The sequence below is a fragment of the Mauremys reevesii genome, linkage group 5 (genome assembly GCF_016161935.1).
Source record: "Mauremys reevesii isolate NIE-2019 linkage group 5, ASM1616193v1, whole genome shotgun sequence".
Classification (NCBI taxonomy): domain Eukaryota; kingdom Metazoa; phylum Chordata; order Testudines; family Geoemydidae; genus Mauremys; species Mauremys reevesii.
In genome coordinates, this window is record NC_052627.1 from 112,948,864 (window position 1) to 112,966,770 (window position 17,907).

The 17,907-nt window shown below is 43.3% G+C and overlaps 1 protein-coding gene across 4 annotated transcripts in view; it reads left to right on the top strand.

Annotated features, from left to right (window-relative positions):
• The window catches only part of NSG1 (neuronal vesicle trafficking associated 1), a 32,324-nt gene that overhangs the window by 10,759 nt on the left and 3,658 nt on the right, over nt 1–17,907 (top strand). For 3 of the 4 annotated variants that reach the window (XM_039540184.1, XM_039540186.1, XM_039540185.1), the window contains one exon: nt 10,958–11,068. The exons of the other annotated variant lie outside the window; for it this stretch is intronic. In XM_039540184.1, coding sequence (XP_039396118.1) covers nt 10,958–11,068 — 111 coding nt within the window. The remainder of the gene's footprint in view (nt 1–10,957; nt 11,069–17,907) is intronic. 4 annotated transcript variants of the gene reach the window in all.

Here is a 17,907-nt window from a genome sequence, read left to right on the forward strand (position 1 = left end):
TTAACTGGTGGTATATTGACTTTGGCTGGTGTGCATGGAAAAAGCTTCAGAAGCTGTTTTAATGACTTTAATATTGTACATCAGCTATGGATATGCTTTCTGCAGACTAAAAACATAATGTTGCACTAAAAATATAAACAAACATATTTACTAATAATTCACATGTGTATTCCAAGATGTAGTCCTTAAATAAGGACAAAGCAGATTGTATTTTGGCGATTCAGTAGTGCAGATCATCTAAAGCTGTGCTTCTTAAGAAGTTCTACATTATGACAAACTAAGCAGCCAGCATGTGCATATGTCAGGTAGCTCATTTGTTTCAGTAGTTGGGTAAATAAGAAGTTATAAAATATATTCTCTGCATTCCGACTACACTATCATAGTTATGATAGAGCTGAAATTGTTTTAGAGTAGATTTAAAGTGTAATTTTTCCCTAAAGCTCAATTAGATGCATACAGTCAGATTCGGATCTCAGTTACTTCAGTGCAACTGAAATCAGAATTTGGTTCAAGTGTCCAAAATGGACAGAATATGAACATTGTCTGTATATGAGAATCCTATTCTAATTTTCCGCAAGTAACCACTCTGGTATGGACGTGAATTTAAATGGCTAGTTTAGAGTGTGAATAGATGTCTGTGGAACTACTGTAGGGAAATAGGGGGAATTATTCTGTCACCTTTGGAAAGCCAGCTTCAATTGAATTACATGTAGAGGTTTTTATCTAGTCTCCAACAAGCTGTCCACAACACAGAATCACTACATATAGTTCAGCATGGCTGGCAGTCTCTGCTCAGAAGAGACCTATGGTGGGAATTGGGGGGAGAGGAAGACGCTATTGCAGGTCAGAATTGACTCATTGACTTCAGTGGAGCCAGGATTTCACACTAGATGTTCGATACTCCTCCCATTGAACACTGATATAGTGATGCACACATTGTCAGCTGCACACAACAGTTTCAGAAATAATGTGGTACACTAGAGCACAATTGAAAGATGATGCTTTTACCTTTTGTGAAAGAAACCTTGGTAGAGAAACACTTACTTTCCAAATAATTTAAACACTAAATGTTTGTCTTCCCCAATACATTTCAAGCCTTTTTTTTTTAAATTGTAGTACATTTTATAATCCATGTGGTACTTACAAAGGCAAATGAATTGTTTGGACATTATCCTTGACATCTATACACACGTCAAACTACACAGCCAAAGCCTATTTAAAACCCAACCATATGGTGTAAGTTATGTGCTATCAAGTAACAAACAGTTGTTTAAATGTTCACAAGTGGTTATGGAAAAGCAAAAGAGGCATTCTCCTAAGAAAAAACAGTTTTCATTACTAAACTGTAAAGGATTTCAATATCTTTTCCTACTGTTTTAATAAGCTATTTTAATAGATGGAAGAAATGCAAGTGTATAAAACATACTTAAAGGTTTCATTTTTGATCTACTTAAAGGGATAGAATCAATTTAAGAATAACATTTCTGTCTGAAGAGAGAGAAGGTGGGTGAGGTAATATCTTTTCTTGGACCAGTTTCTGTTGGTGGAAGAGACAAGGTTTCAAGCTTCATAGAGCTTCTCTTCAGAATGCTAATGAAGAAGAGTTCTGGGAAACTTGTCTTTTCCACCAGCAGAAGTTGGTCCAAGAAAAGCTATTACCTCACCCACCTTGTGTCTCTTGTAGCTGTGTTGGTCCCAGGATACAACACTGCAAACAACTTTTTATCTAAACTTTTTGCCAGCTGTTCATATTCGTAATGCCTAAAGTTTCTGTAACTGAAAAAGAGACAAGAAAAATATATATATTTTTTGTGGTTACTTTGTGGATTTGATGGCACATTGGCCCCAATTCAACAAAGCATGTAAGTACATGAGTAATCCATCCCTATTCAGAAAAGCACTTGTTTAAAGATAAGCATGTGCTTAAGTGCCTTTGTGTCTAGTCATTAAGGCCTGTAACCTGCAAACACGTAATTCACATGAATAGTTCTTTTGGTTTCAGTGGAACTATTTGTGATTAAAGTTACATGCATGTAAATATTTACAGGACTGGTGCCTTGGTCATGTCCTTATATTTTTTGTGAAAGTCTTTCCCAGAGCAACAAGGGGGAGAGTTTTTTTGTTTGTTTGTTTGTTTTGTTCCCCCCCCCCAATAGGATTGCCATTGTAAAATCACACAAATGGGCAGGGGCAATTACACTCTGTCCCAGCCCTGATCCCCTCCCAGAGCCAGCACCCTGTACCCCCTCCTGCACCCCAACACTTTCTGCCCCAGCCCAGAGCCCCCTCCCACACTGTGAACCCCTTAGCCCTAGCCCAGAGCCCACACCCCCTCCTGAACCTCAACCCCCAGCCTGGTGAAATTGAGTAAGGTGGGGGAGAGGAGGGGATAGAGTGAGTGGGGCAGAGAGTTGGGGAAGGGGCAGGGTAGATCCTGGGTTGCCCTTAAATTCAAAAAGTGATCTTGGGCGTAAAAAGGTTGGAGACCACTGCCATGGACTGTACACTCTAAAACTGTCCTCTTTCTCTGCTTTCAAGGATCACTTCCTATATTATATCTATCTGCCTCTTCCTAAATTCTTTAGCCAATCCCCTCATAGGCTCCATTCCTGGCTCACTGGCTAATTTCCCCTGCCAGTTGTCATCTTCCCCAGAGCTCTTCTGTTGCTGGCCTTTTATCAGAACTCACTTCCCTGGAGCATCTCCCCCAGCCAAGTCCTGCCTCCTCCCTTGTCTCTCTCCTTTGAGAAAGGCAAACTTAATATCTTGCTGCTTCTCCCATCAGGCATTGCAGCCCAGCCAGTAATTCTGAGGCATCTCCCATCCTCCTTAACCTTAAGAGGCTGGGCCTTGGAACAAGGATGCCCATAAAGGCAGTTCTTTTTACAGGGAATTGTAGAGGGAAAGTCTAGTGCAATGTGGTGCTGACCATATGGCCAGATCTGACACAGCATGTTAGAAATATCCTTCTGAAAGAAGGAGCCTATTAATCTTTTGAACTAGCAAAAGCATACACCATAATATGATATCCTTTACTAAAATACACCATATGCAGTACAGTAGCTGTTTAATAGAACTGTTATGTATAGTTTGAAGTGTTTTGTGAATCAGAATTAATATGGGTTGAAACTTAATATAGGTTTGAATATTCAGTCTTTGACATCCAGTTCCCATTTTTCTCAAGGCTGAATCTTTCTCTTTATAATCGGGCTTTGTTGTGTCAGGCTGTGCTCTCACAAGAGCTCCTAAACTAGGAGGGATGAGCTCACTTGGATGGGACACTGTGTGCTTCCTAAGGGTACCTAGGGCAGTGAGGCACCTTGCTACCACCTGCCCTTAATGTGACGAAGCCTTGTCTGTGCCTGCCATGGGTCAGCTCCCCAACTCCACTGGCACTGGACAACAGATGGCATTCACCTCCCAGCCTATGCAGGCTCCGTTGTCCCTCTGCAGGTTAGTGATAGAAACATGCCAACCCTTGAGCCCTCCGAGCATCTCCCTGGAGCATCCAGCCCCGTTTCCTGAGACTGAGCATGCTGCCAGCTTGTCGTTTTGGTAAAGGATATTCTATTATGTCTCTCTTTGCAACCCCAGATATATCAAAACAGTCCTTTGACCTTTAGTCATAAACCAGACATGGTGCTGTGTTCCTTCCTGTATATTTTGCAATCTCTTGCCAATTTCACAAATTTGATTTAGTTAATGGCTCAATATGCAAATAATCTTACACTGTGAGAGAGACAATACACAATGACTAGATTTAGGCCTGATCTACACTAAAAAGGTAGGTCCCTAAAAAGGACTCAGCCACATTGCTCACTGGTATGAAAAATCCACATGCCTGAGCAGTGTATTTAAGCAGACCATACCCCTGGTGTTGACAGTGCTAGGTCAAAGGAAGATTTCTTTTCTATTGACCTAGCTACTGCCTCTCGGGGAGGTGGGTTAGCTACGGCGATGGAAGAACCCCTCCTGTCAGCGTAAGTTGTCTATGCTGAAGCGCTACAATGGTGCAGCTGCAGTGATGCAGCTATGCCACTATAGTGTATCAAGTGTAGAGAAGCCTGGAGAGATAAGCGTCTACTACCCCTTGCCGGAACAGAACATGTTTGAGGCATGTCACCTTTGGTGTATTAATATGCATATACTTGACTCAAAGGTGTTTTTTTTTTTTTTTTTTTTTTTACAATAACCCCATGTCCCTCATTCCTTCTGCCAGTTGGCACAAAGAGATTTCCTGGGTCTCGGAGATCATTATGGAAAGCATAGGTGTCACATAAAGTGGAAGAGCTGATTTCACTAGTGGTTCTCTTCCAGTTCACTAAGTTAAGTCCCGAACCAAAGCTCTAACGTAATGGTAGGGGTCACTGTGATGTGGAAGGTACATTGTGACCATTTGGTTAGGAGCCCATGGTATGTTTTACAACAGTGTTTACCTGCAGTGTTCTAGCCAGACTTAGTCTTGTGTAATTACATTCTGCCTGCCTAAAATTCTCCTGGATAACAATAGAATTCTCTGCGTAGCCTAAACTGTTTTGCATTGTTGCTGTATTTCCTCCCAGACGTGCCTGCATTTCAGTGGTAAGTGGAGCATTTGTATAGGTTGTGAGTCACTTGGATGAAAGGTAAATACAGGTTTTCACTCTTTTTGTGTAGCAGCGAGTGTGCTAGGTACGTTACAGACAAATCAGAAACAAGGTTCCTGTTCCAAAGAATCTACAACCTAAATTGCTTAATATGGAGAGAGACACTGGGGGCTGGCATGGGACTAAAAGCAAGTGGCTGAACAGGGAGACCTAGAGCGTGCCATGTTAGTTCCATGCTTACTAACATGAATGCTTTAGGAGAAGGATTATATGCCTCCCGACAGATGTGTGCTTTGAGGAAAAAATTTGATGGAGGGGAGGATGGAAGCATGAAAGACTGGGTTAATGAAAGGCTTCAGGCAGAAAGGGGCTAGTTGAAAGACAGTGTGGAGGTGAGGACACAAAAGGAGCAGTAAACCAAGTAACTGGACAAGAGAAAGGAGAAGAGAACAGAGATGGGAGCTAAATTGCACATGGCATTGAAACAAGTTGACTCTTAGCTTAGGTGGTTACATTTAATTCAGAAGGGGAGGGGAACCAGTAAGGGATTTGAAGAGGGGCAGACAGTGTTGGAGCAGTGGATAACTTTGCAGTAGCATTTTGGGTTGTTTGAAAGGGAGCAAGGTAAATCTCGGCAAAGTGAGAGAGGAGGAGGTTGCAGTAGTCAAGGAGAGAGGTGAACACAGCTTCAACAATGTGTTTTGCAGCTGTAGTGTAGAGGAATGGATTGATTAGAAGATCTCGTAGCACTAAACCTATTGCATTGCTTTTCAGACTTTTTGATTTTTGTCTGTATCATTTGCCTCTTCCTATGTTAGTTTAATTGTCAGAACCCAAGAGTTTTGTTTGTTCAGTATCTCCAAAATATTTAACTGTACCCACAGCAGAAACCTTGGCTCATTTGTTACTCATCTCTTGTCTAGATTATTGTAATAGGCTTCTGCCACAATTCTCGGATTACTGACAGGTGCCTCCTGCTGCTTGGGTGCTGCAAAACCTGTAGGGGACCCCCATCTGCATAAACAAGAGTCTCAGAACTGAATACTCTGTGTTTTGAAGGGGATGGGGCTCCTAGCTCCTACTCCCCATGTCCTTTCAATATAGTTCCCTATTCCCTAACCTCGGGAGGTGTTGAGCATAGCAATACCAACCGTTTGGAGGCTTGCCTTGGGGCTTGCTGAACCTATCCTGCCTGGATGGTAAACCGGATTCTGCTGTCTCCTTGTAGGATCAGTTTGACCTTCTTGAGGGCAGTTTCTCGGAGGCTGTAGAGCTGCTGTCTGCTCTCTTCCAGAGCTGTCCAGCAGTTGACTGGAACTTTCTGCTTTCTAAACCTTGATTCCACCCCTGACATGACTGACCGGGCTGGAGAGGTGGGCCAGCCTTGTCCACAGCAGTTCTTTAACCCCTTTATCACCAGTGCAGGGTTTATACCTCTCCCCCCCTCCCCCAGCTTCTGGCTAGACTTTCACTTAAAATCTATTCAGAAATCTGTCATGTTTAATATATTGTCACCTCTTCCGTTTGAGCAATTACACCACAGCTTTCTCTAAAACCAGCTGACAAGGACTAGCTCAAGTGAGGCACAATATTTAGGTTTTTGTCTCTAGTTTTTTTTTTTCTTTTAAAGAACAATGTAATGGAAATATTTCCATGAACTGTTTTTGTACTTATAAAAATCATTTTAATGGGTAGTCACTCCTGTGAAATGGTGGAGACCCAAACGCTTCTCAGGAGAGTACTCAGGCATGCACGCTCACTAGCACACAAACTCTCCACTCCCACTGTGTCGGTACCTCAGGCACTGTGCCAACTGCCTGCCATGAGCAGAAGAGATGCAAAGTCCCTTTCGGGAAGAGAACAGCTGTGTCTGCACCAGAATTTCTACCTTCTCCTCCCATTAGAACAAAGGATGAGGGTGAAATGCTGCCAGGACCACTGTGGGAGGAAGAAAAGAACCTTCCCCCTAGGTGAGGGAGAGGATGAAAAGTTACTGTGGGGGGGAAGCAGCAGAGAGGCTGTTTCAGTTGGGAGTCATGGATGTGGAGCAGCTTGCTCCTGTCCTTTGCCTCCATCCTCCCACCCCCCAGATTGCAGTGGGCAATTGGTTGTTCTTGATGGGGTGGCCATGGGGATCAAATGTGGGTTCTGGGGGTTGGTGGGTGAGACTTGCTGTAAGGATGGGGACTTGCATGGGGAGGATTAGTTGTATGGGAGGAGTGGATTTCTGGCCAGGTGATTGGATCAGTCTGGAGGGTTGCTCTGGGGTGTGAAAAGGAGGGTTCTTGTGTGATCGGGGGAAATTTGGCTGTTGGAAGGTAGATGAGGCATTGGTCAGGCTAGAGGAGAGGATGAGTGAATTGGGTGGAACTGAGGAGAGGTCAGATTGTAATCTAGGGACCTTATTCTTTCCCCTCTCCTTCTATACATCCATAGAGGCACATGCAAGGAGTATCTTGGAGAGGATGGGAGGAAGAGAAGACACCTGCTTGGTTTGGAAAGAGCCAAGAGATTTCTGATTAGGGAGTTTGGAAATGTAGCATGGTTGTAAATTGCACGCATCACAGGAATAAGAATTCATATTTGAATACCATTATTTATTAGGTTAGGTAATATATTCTATAATAAAGTGTGGGAGAATGGTAAGATCTGGGGACTGAGAATTGGGAGACCTGGGATCTATTTCCAGTTGTGGACTGTGTGACAATGGGCAAGTCATTTAGGACCTGATCTGCAGAAGCACTGAGCACCCACAGCTCCAGATGAGGTCAGTGAGAGATGTCAGTAGTCAACACCCCTGAAAATCAGCCCCCTAGAGCCTGATTCAGCAAAGTGCCAAGCACCACAACTCCCAGTAAAATTGCAGGATTGGACATAAGAACAGCCATAATAGATCAGACCAATGGTCCATCTAGCCTAGGGTGACCAGATGTCCCGATTTTTATAGGGACAGTCCCAATTTTTGGGTCTTTTTCCTTATATAGGCTCCTATTATCCCCCACCCCGTCCTGATTTTTCACGTTTGCTGTCTGGTCACCCTAATCTAGCCCAGTATCCTGTCTTCCAACAGCTGCCAATGCTAGAGGGAATGAACAGAACAGGCAATCATGGAGTGATCCATCGCCTGTCATCCACTCTCAGCTTCTGGTAGTCATAGGCCAGGGATGCTCAGACCATGAGGTTGCATCTCTAACCATCTTGGCTAATAGCCATCAATGGACCTATCCTCCATGAACTTATCTAACTGAGTTTGAAAAAAAGAAATATAGTTTTGGCCTTCACAACATCCCCTGGCAACACTTTCCACAGGTCAATTTGTGCATTTTGTGAAGTACATCCTTAAGTTTTAACCCTGCTGCCTGTTAATTTCATTGGGTGACCCCTGATTCTTGTGTTATGTGAAGCAGTAAATAACACTCTTACTCACTTTCTCCTCACCAGTCATTTTACAGACCTCTATCATATCCCCTCTTAGTCATCTCTTCCAAGCTGAAAAATCCCAGTCTTTTAATCTCGCCTCGTACAGAAGCTGTTCCATACATGTAATAGTTTTTGTTGCCCTTCACTTTTCCAGTTGTAATAAATCTTTTTTGAGATGGGGTGATCAGAACTGCGCACAGTATTCAAGGTTATGGATTTATATAGTGGCATTATGATATTGGCTGTCTTATTATCTGTCCCTTTCCTAATGGTTCTTAACATTGTTAGCTTTTTTGACTGCCCCTGCGCACTGAGCAGTTATTTTTCAGAGAACTCTATCCATTTCTGTTGGCCCAATGGGAGATATTACCTCATCCACCGTGCCTCTCTAATATCCTGGGACCAACATGGCTACAACAGCACTGCAAACTAGGAGTGTCAGCATTTATAATTCACCACCTGTAGCGAAGGTAACTTTTCTAGGGTAGACAAGGCCCCAAAATCTGATACGGAGATCTGTAAATGTCACAGGTGGTCCCACTGCCATGAATAAGGTTTGTAGGATGGGGTTCCCAGCCCTGGTTAGCACTTACTGTAAAGAGACCACAGGTTTCTTGTTGTCTCTCTAAATGCAGAATTCCAAAATCCTTTCTTGCTTTCTAAAATCTTAGAATATTGTCTTTTGCTAATGTAAGCCTAGTGCAGTGAAAGTCTTCTCCTTTAAAGATCTGTACAGCCGGCTCACTTAGCTCTTTTTAAAATCCAAATTCCATTGAAATCCTTTTTCTCTTTTGATGACTTAGTCACCTAATTCTGTTTGGCTCTGTTTACTGTTGTTTCTCTTGCTGAAACGTGCTATTTTTTCTCATTTGTCCAAAAAAAACCCCAACAACCTCTTGCAGCATCTAGGCACTTGTGCATCTGTTTAAAATTTCAGCTAAAAAATAACAAGGTCATTTCAAAGACAACTCCCAAAACAACAAATAAAACTCACTCAGGCTACACCTCCCTCAGGCAAAGGCCAGATGAGAGAAGCTCTGTAACATGCCCTTTAGCTCAACCAACTTGGCTTTCTAAGGACAAGCGGAACTCTAATTCCAGAGCCAAAGTCCCACCCACAGTTCCATTCTGGGAATGGGTAGTTTGAACACGGGAGCCATCAGGATAATGCTTAGGGAAAGACTGTCTAATGTTCTGCTCCAGCACCCTTTCAAGTCAATGGGAGTCTATGCCCACTGATGTCAATGGAAAAAGACCCTCTGTGATAAGGCTTTTTTAGGTCAAAGTCAACACCATGAATTTTACTCAGTAACAGACTGGTAACCAGTGCAGTCTGTTGAGCACAGATTGTCACATGCTCTACCACATGCATGGCTAGGTAGCTGGGCAGTTGTATTTGGAGTTTCTAGTCTTCAAAGGTAGCCTTATTTTGAACACGTTGCTGTATTTCCATTTGGAGGTGGCAAGACACTTCTACAGTGCAACCTGAATGTGATAAGTTGCTGGTGCAACCTATGAATTCTAGAGTACTGAGAATCCCAAAAGGATCCCCAGACTGCAAAGGTCATTAACAAAAAAGTCTCACATCCCCTAACTAGAGGGAGCAGATAACCCTCTGGATGGTTATGGAGAAAGTGTCATCTTGCACCCACCAGTAGCTCTTCTCTCATATCTAGATTGATGTTAAGTTGCTGACAGCCAAACCCCTGTTTTGGGAATGCATTGGGAAAGGAAATACACTTAACCAATGCAAGCTAGACTTAGAGCTTATGTTATACCCACACTGCTGCCCCAAACCACCTCATTCTGTCCCAGCAGGATCAAGCACATATGGAACAGAAAAGGTGACAACAGAAACTTTCAATACCAGGGCCTTTTGTATTAATAAGTGGTGCAAAGGTGTTAACCCAGTCAGTATCCAGCATTAAACAGTGTTAAACAAAGTCTGGGGCTTGTTATTACAGAGACATCAGCTCACTTAGAACCATGGAAAACCCACATTAAACATTCTTTTAACTTTTTATTGAAGAAGGAAAAACCGTTAAAACACTTGAGATGTACAGTAGTGAGGTTTTCATATTAACAATATCCCTTGTTCCCTTTCCCTTCAGCTCAATTTTTTTTTTTTTTTGAAGGAAACCCTCACCCCCTTGTTTGATAGTCTCTTAGATGGTATCAAAGATAGTAGTAACTGTCCTGTTGGGGAAAAGAGAAGCTAGTTGAGATGGGCAGGAGGAGGAGGACTTGTGGCTGCTGCTGTTTAATCCCAGGTGGTGGTCGGGATTCAGCTGGACCAGTAGAGGTGGTGATATCATCTGGGTCCCTCTCTCTGGCCTGATATGGTCAAGACATCTCTCAGGATCAGGATGACAAAGGCCTGGGGTCCCAGGAGATGGTGCGGGTGGCAACCATGGTGGTGAAGCTTACTCCAGTAGCCTCCTTCTGTTTTTCCTCTTTTCCTCTCAAAGACTTTCTTTAAGGACCCAAAAAGGGAGTGGTCGGTGGAATAGCCCATCCCCTCATAAATGGTGGACAAAACAAGGATTTTGGTCCATTAATTACCAGACACTTTGTTTACCAAGCATGATCTCAACATATTCCTGGAGTTATATTAATCGTCCCCCTTTTTGAACTAATTCAGTTTTTCTGTCTAGTAATTACTTAACCTACTTTTCATGGCTAATTCCCAAGCAGACAAAATTATAGGCCCAACTGTCACAACAGCCCTCTAGGCAGTGAACAAATGACCAGAACTATCTTCTGGCTTCTCTGAGTGGGAGGAACAGAGACACTCTTGCTACTCTGTTCACCTCTTAGTGGTTAATTACCTGTTTGATTTTTCTTTTATTGCAAAGCACACTGATACTAGACAGGTGTTAAGTACATTAATGAATGATAATGTAATAAGTAATGCATCACTAACAAGAATGTTGTATTGTTTCTCTTTGCAGGTAACTGTTCTGGTCCTTTTTGCCCTTGCATTCCTAACATGTGTTGTATTTCTAGTAGTCTACAAGGTTTACAAGTATGATCATACCTGTCCAGAAGGATTCGTTTTCAAGGTAAAGCACACAAATTCTAGAAAAAACAAAGAATATGCAGAACTGTCTCTGCTACTTTTTCCTTATCCTTGGGAAAGTTATGTTTATTTGCATAATTTAAATTTTTTTTATAGAATAAGGCTTTCTCTGTCTTTCTTTCTGCATACTCACCACCTCACTTATCAACTATCTCATAATTTTCATCATGTTCTTGATTCTTTTTGCTGCTGCTCCAGAGATCGAGAACATCATTCTTAACTCCTGTGCCCTTAAAATCAGGTAATCTTCACCTGCAGCTGTTTGAAAGATGTTCTTAGTTATTAGGCAAGATGGATATCATGTGTTTCCTCCAAATTTATAGGCCATAGGAAGGAACAAAGATATAAATCTAAAACATGGAGAGAAGCATCTGGACTTAGCTCCTACTTTGGATTTATGACAGATGTATGAAAATTGTCATAGTGGGAGTGAGTGTGTGTAAAAAGAAGCGCTTATGCTCCTGGGGAAATTCTGTGCCACTGCACATGTGCAGAATCTATGTCCACTGCAGATTTCTTTGCTTCCCCACAGAAAAATGACTTTTTGAGGGGGAAGCAAAGGAAAGACACAAGCAGTCATGTGACTCTCTCCAGCAGTATGTTTCGGGTGCCGGGGCAGGGGTCGGGATTGGGGGAAGACCCAGCTGGTGGCTCCTATCCTGTGGTGGTTTCAGCTGCTAGTCCCAGTTGGGCTGCAGAGGACGGGACTTCCTTTTCCCTTGCATGGCATCTGGGACCAGGTCAGACCCACCCCCAGATTCTTCCCCCAGCTGCAGGAAGCTCTGCAAATCCTCCAGTTCCCCCCTCCACCTGCACCCATTGCACCTCAGCCGCAGGGGGAGGGATCCCTGTACAGGGAGTTGCTTTCCCATCCGCCCAACCTCTGTGTATCCAGACCCCCTCATACCCCAACCCTCCTGCCAAGCCCCCTGCCCCATGAGCCCCATTTGCCCTGCACCTGGACCACTACGATGAACCACCTGGATCCCCACCCTGCTGAGCCCCAACCATCTTCACCTGGACCCCCCTGCAGAGTTTGATTACCATTGCAACCAGAACCTCCCCTCCCCAACAAGCTGCCGCACCCGGATCCCCCACTGAGCCGCCTGCATCCAGATTGCCCCACGTAACACTCAACCCACACCTGAATCCCCTCACACTAACTCCCTCCACACTTGGATTCTGCCTTGCTGAGCCTGCATGCCCGCACCTGGTGCAAAGGGGCAGGGCCTTGGGGTGTTTCTGGGGTAGGCCCAGTCCTTGTGCCGTGTCAGGGTTGGGTGCAGCCTCATTGCTGAGTCTGTGTCTGGGGGCTGCAGAGTGAGCTCCCACCTCTGTTCAGCCAGTGGTCTCTGCTCCCCAATGCCATGCTGGAGCCTCCAGATTTATTTGATAAAATTTGCAGAATTTTAAAATATTGTGCACAGAATTTTTAATTTTTTGGTGCAGAATGCCCTCAGGAGTATCTTATGCTACAATGGCCACCTTAGGTATACATTGCCTCCTACGGGAACAGGCCCAAAGATCCAATAAAGGAAAAATATATACTTATAGGAAAAAATCTTTGCTAATTAATGTAATTACATACACAGTGTTAAAGGGTAGAGAGGTAGCATGAAGATAATAGAGAATGAATTGACTAGGAAGGAAGGGGAGAAAGAGATTGGAACTGGAATCACAATTCTCACAAGAGCATGGTGACGAATTTCTCTCTCTGGACATACAGCTGAACAGTGTGATTTCTTTCACTTCTAAATTCACCACCATCACTGTCTGCCTCTTATTATACTGCTAGCTTTTAACAACATCCTTTCGTTTCTTTCTATTAAGCTACCTTTTTTCCATTAAATTCTTATTTAAAATAAATACATGATTTTGTGTTTTAAGGCACTTGACTGGGCCCGTCAGGGCCTGTAACATGGGTGGTGTTACCTCATGGTTAGAGCCCAGGGTTGTGGTCAGGAGTCACAGCAAGGGTCACAGCCAGAATTGGAGTGAGGAAGCAGGAACAGGACACGGTAACAGGCACAAGGGGTGGGAACCAGGCCAGGAAGCAGGAACTTGGTCTTATGGGTCTGGTCAGCAGCAGGCCTAGCAACTGGCTGCTCAAACAAGGGCTGTGGCAGGAACAGGACGCTTTATGCTAAGATGTGTCCAGTCAGCAGTCTATTGCTAGTGAGCTGATCCTGCTGAGCCAACAAGTTCAGCCTCTGTTTGTGGGAGCGTTAGCTAGTTTCCTGGTGGCACAGATACCAAGGCTTTCACTTAGCAACCCTGTCTGAGTTCAGGGCCTCAGGAGATCAGACTTCAGTTTCTGCCTTGGAGACTTCTTGTGACCTTAGGCAAATCACTTGCTATCTCTCTGCCTGTGTCTCATTTTTAAAATGGGGACAATGATACTTTCTCCTAACCTGTCCGTCTTGCCTATTGAGAGAGTCCCTGCTCTGAGAGTTTCAATGTCTTTGTACAGTGCCTAGAATGATTATCTCAGTTGCGCCTGTTAAGTGCTACTGTAATAAAGGCTATTTCTTCCAGGAAGACTTGTATCATATTCTCCTCAGCAGTAAACGCTCTACATCCTCCCTTACTTGAATTGCTGTTTCATGTCCTCTCTTGTCTTTGCTTGCCTTTTCTACCTTGACTGGTCAGTGAAGGGAAAACTTCTTACCTCTAATTCAGCATTTCTGAGGATATTATTTGACTGGATTCCTACTCTTGGTCTTGTCCTTCTAACAAAGGACAGGTGGGATCTCCCATGGCTCTCAAAGCTTTCTGGCTGTTTAATGCACTGGTACATATAGCTCATGCAAAGATGCTTATTGCTGCTTGTTATATTCCCAGTGGTGAGGGTTTTGTGGAGACTATTTCCAAAAGGAAGTTTAGATCTATGACCATCTCATGATACAAGGGATTGTAAACTTATATTTTTGTCAGGTAAATCCATAGAATATCAAAGCTACACTGCAGTAATTGATCTGCATGTCATGAGGCCTAAAACTCACATGATGCTGACTTTATTCAGTCTCTGGTGCCAATGCCTGTGCCTCTGCCTCTTTTCTGGAAGATGAGGCAAAGCTTTGCACAAAATGTCACATTCTGAGACCAAGGAAAAGTCTGCACCAACAAAGATTACTTTAACTGTCTTGCGTTGACCATGAAGCTCTTTGGGCAGACTCTGTCCATACTAACTTTGCTTGCATTGACGTCCCCAGCTTAGGATGCTTATGTGCTTTGCTTGCAAAGGGTAAAGTGTCCTGCATCAGTAATTCTAGTGCCAGGGGCATCTTTGCATAAAGACTACACTGCCGCATCCTTGAGTCAAACTTAGTTTACTCTGCTCTGCTTTGGTGCCCACACATTGTGGGGTATCTTCAAACTGAAACAACTTGTTTTTAGGCCCTTGTTGAATCAATGCCTGGCTGAGATGGACAGTCCTACTATGTCATGGATGCCTCAGGCTCCACTGTCTCAAACTTTTACATTGTTCTGTGGATCCAAGGCTTCAAAGTGTCTGTGTGCACTTATAAATGCTACATTGACATTGCCTGATCTGAGGCCGTCAATGTTGTTGGTCATGCTTGGAGCACAGCTGTGTGGAAATCTCATGGCAGTAAGACACTGCTTTGATCATTAAATGTCATGGATGCTTTGTCAGTTCCATGTCACTCTCTAGCTGCCTTGAGAGGTTGATCACATGGCATGTTATCCACTGGAATTACTTGTGTCAAGGCTCCAGTAGCTATGCTGTATGGAATAGCTTTGCACCTATTTTACAACCACGCCACCATATCATGCGGGTGTCTTGACTCCTGCTTCAAGGCCCAGAGGTTCCTGGATTGTGAGAGAGTTCTGTACCTCGACAACCAAGAACTGAGACACAGGAAATACCTGATGTTTCTCAGCGTGAGGCTTTAGGGAGTCAGTAATCCTGTCCCAGAGAGTTTGAGGACCAACCTTGTTGCTTCTGAAATAAACATGATGGTGCAACTTTGTGTCAGTGTCTCAATAGCATAAACTTGTGTTGGCTCCCAATTTGGCCTTCTGGGATAGCTTTATAGCCTCTAAGCCTTTCCACAATAAAGTCTCCTTCCACCAGGCAGTAGACATAAGGCCATGGCTTATTTAGATGCTGAGTGAATTTTGACAGTGTGAGCCTAACGCAGATATCTGCCACGAGGTAGACTGCACCTCTGAAGCACTCTTAACTGGTTACATACAGGTCAGACTTACAGGAGTCTCAGCGGGAGACATGGGTCATTCCACTCTCATCTAAACAGCCTGGGTCAGTTTTTCCAGGATATGGAGTTACCTTAACATATGCACAAAGGAGTTTTTGGCCCCAGATGCCAGAGTACTTGCCTTCTGTTGAACCCAGAGACAGTAGGTCAAAACAATTTCAGTACATCAGCTAAAGGCCAGCACAGCCTTGCACATTACACCTGAAGCTATTGACACAGCAAAGTTAATGGAGCTGAAGAGAATCACTCTCCTCCTAAAAGAAGCACTGAGGTGGTCAACACAGCCAACCTCAAGAAAACTCAAAAGCCATCTTGATACAGCCCAATTCAAGTAGAGCTAGAAACCACAGTTGCCATGGCATGAAGAGCTCCACCTGTGACTAGCTACAGCAGCAGGCTGTGAAAAAGACTGGTGTCCCAGACCTGAGGCATACCCACTGTCTCTATGTAAGAAAGTAACACAGAGGGGTGATAATCTGTGAATTAGGAAAACAGATAAAAAGGATACAGGCTGATGTCCTGAACTAAGACAAAGACTGCAGGACAGGTAGCATTCTGGAACCAGCCCCACATAACATTTACAACAGGGAGCTCATTTGTTGGCTACAACCAGTACCTTACTGGTGGGGAATGTTCAAGAACTCTGGGCTGAGCCATACAATAGGTACACCTACTAGTTCCTCAAAGGGCCAAAATCCTTTCATTGTGAGTAGGAATCCAGTCAAGATGGAATCTCTAGTATGTGTGTCTCAAGCTGTTCTGCCATGTGCTGTGTACATTTGTGACTGTAAAAAATATATATAGATATAGAAATAGGGGATACTGTGCCCCTTGGGGAAGCTATTGTTTGGGTGTGACAAAATGAAGTGCCTTTATGATCAATTAAAGATCCTGTGGTACCTTTTGAACTGCAAGTAGATTTGGCTTGGTTCTAATGCTGGTAATTCTGTTCTGTTTGCCCCTCCAATTTTAATTAGGCAAGTGGATTGTGCTCCCCTTCCCCACATCTTAACACATTCCACAGATGGGTGAAATAATCACTAATAACAGCTTGAATGTATACAGCCCTTTTCATCTTTAAGGCTCCCCACGCACTCTATAACCATTACATCACAGTGAATGTGTATCAGTTTTAAATGTAAGTGCAGGAAAGTCAGGGAATGGTACATTGCTTCCAGTTTGTCTATAATGAAAGCACAGTTGCCATAAATGCCAACTACAGAAGTATTTTAATCATTTTTCTGTTTTAGTGCTAATGTAAACTATTCTAGTTTTTTCACATTAAGAATAGATATTTTCAAATGGTGATGCAGTTGCTGTAGCTGAGCAAAAACAACAAAATAATCACTATCCCAGAGTTGCCCTTGCCATTCCTCACCACGGCTCCCATCCTCCAACTGTCTCTGGGTGCTATGACTACTGTGTCCATGCAGAGCCCCATTGACTTCACTGGGACTCTGCATGAGCCTAGGACTCTGCTCTGATGCAGTGAAATTCTGGCCCCATTTGAGGCTGTGGCAGTGCTTCTATTGATTTCAGTGGGGCTAGGACGTAATCCATGGAGCCAGTTGTAGGATCTAGGCTAGTGATAAGACAAAGAGAAAAATCTAGGTAGATTGAATCTTGTTGGGTAGAGCCACTGTCCCTTGTCAAATGGATGAATGGGTTAGAACTGCGAAGTCAACTCCAATGTGTTCTTACAAATTATTAAGGATTTCAAAAGGGAGTTTACTCAAATGCCCTGTGGCAGCAGTGCCTCCTGCACTGGTCAGACCTACCACAATATTTTATTCTTCAGACCCTTCTTGATGGATTTAACCTATACAACCTCATAGTTTTGGTTTGCCTTTACTTTTTCCTTAAGTTTTGTGTGTGTGACCCACAGAATGGGGTGAGTGTTTATCTAATGCATGCTGTACCCCAACGTTTTAGGACACACACATTATTCTAAATTAACAGTTTTCATTGCATCTCCCAGAATATCTTGTTTTATTTTTCTGTCTCTCTTTAAATATTAAGCTGTTTGGGAAATCCAAGTTATTGGTACTTAGTTAAAAGCCACTTTCTTTTCTACTAAGATGAAGATCCTGACAAACAGAAAAGTAAACGCTGTTAAAGTGGTGTCTAGTCATTAAGGTTGTAATTTTAACATGCCCTCTATTGTGCCTGAGAAGTGCTGCCACTAAATGTTGTTGCTGTTGTGGAGTTCTGGGAGAATGCGATTAAAATGTATTGTGTATTTGAATATTTATATAAATATTCCATTTCTGTAAGGAGACTTAACATAACATTTTTTAAATGTGTTTCTAGCTGAGAGAGACATAATTAGACTTATTCATTCCTCAGACTGATCTGAGTAGTGCAAGTACCAATACCTTGGGAAAAGATTTTTATATTTTCCTTCATTATCTTAACTCGAACTAGCCTCCTAAATGGAGTTGAAATTGCCTTAGCTAATGCTGGTGTTGCTTACTACAGCATCAATGGAATGATAGCTTAGAGCTAGCCAACAGCTAATGAAAGCATGTACATGCATGCACATGTCCCCATCTGACAAATTTTTCAAAAATAGGTGGCTACATTT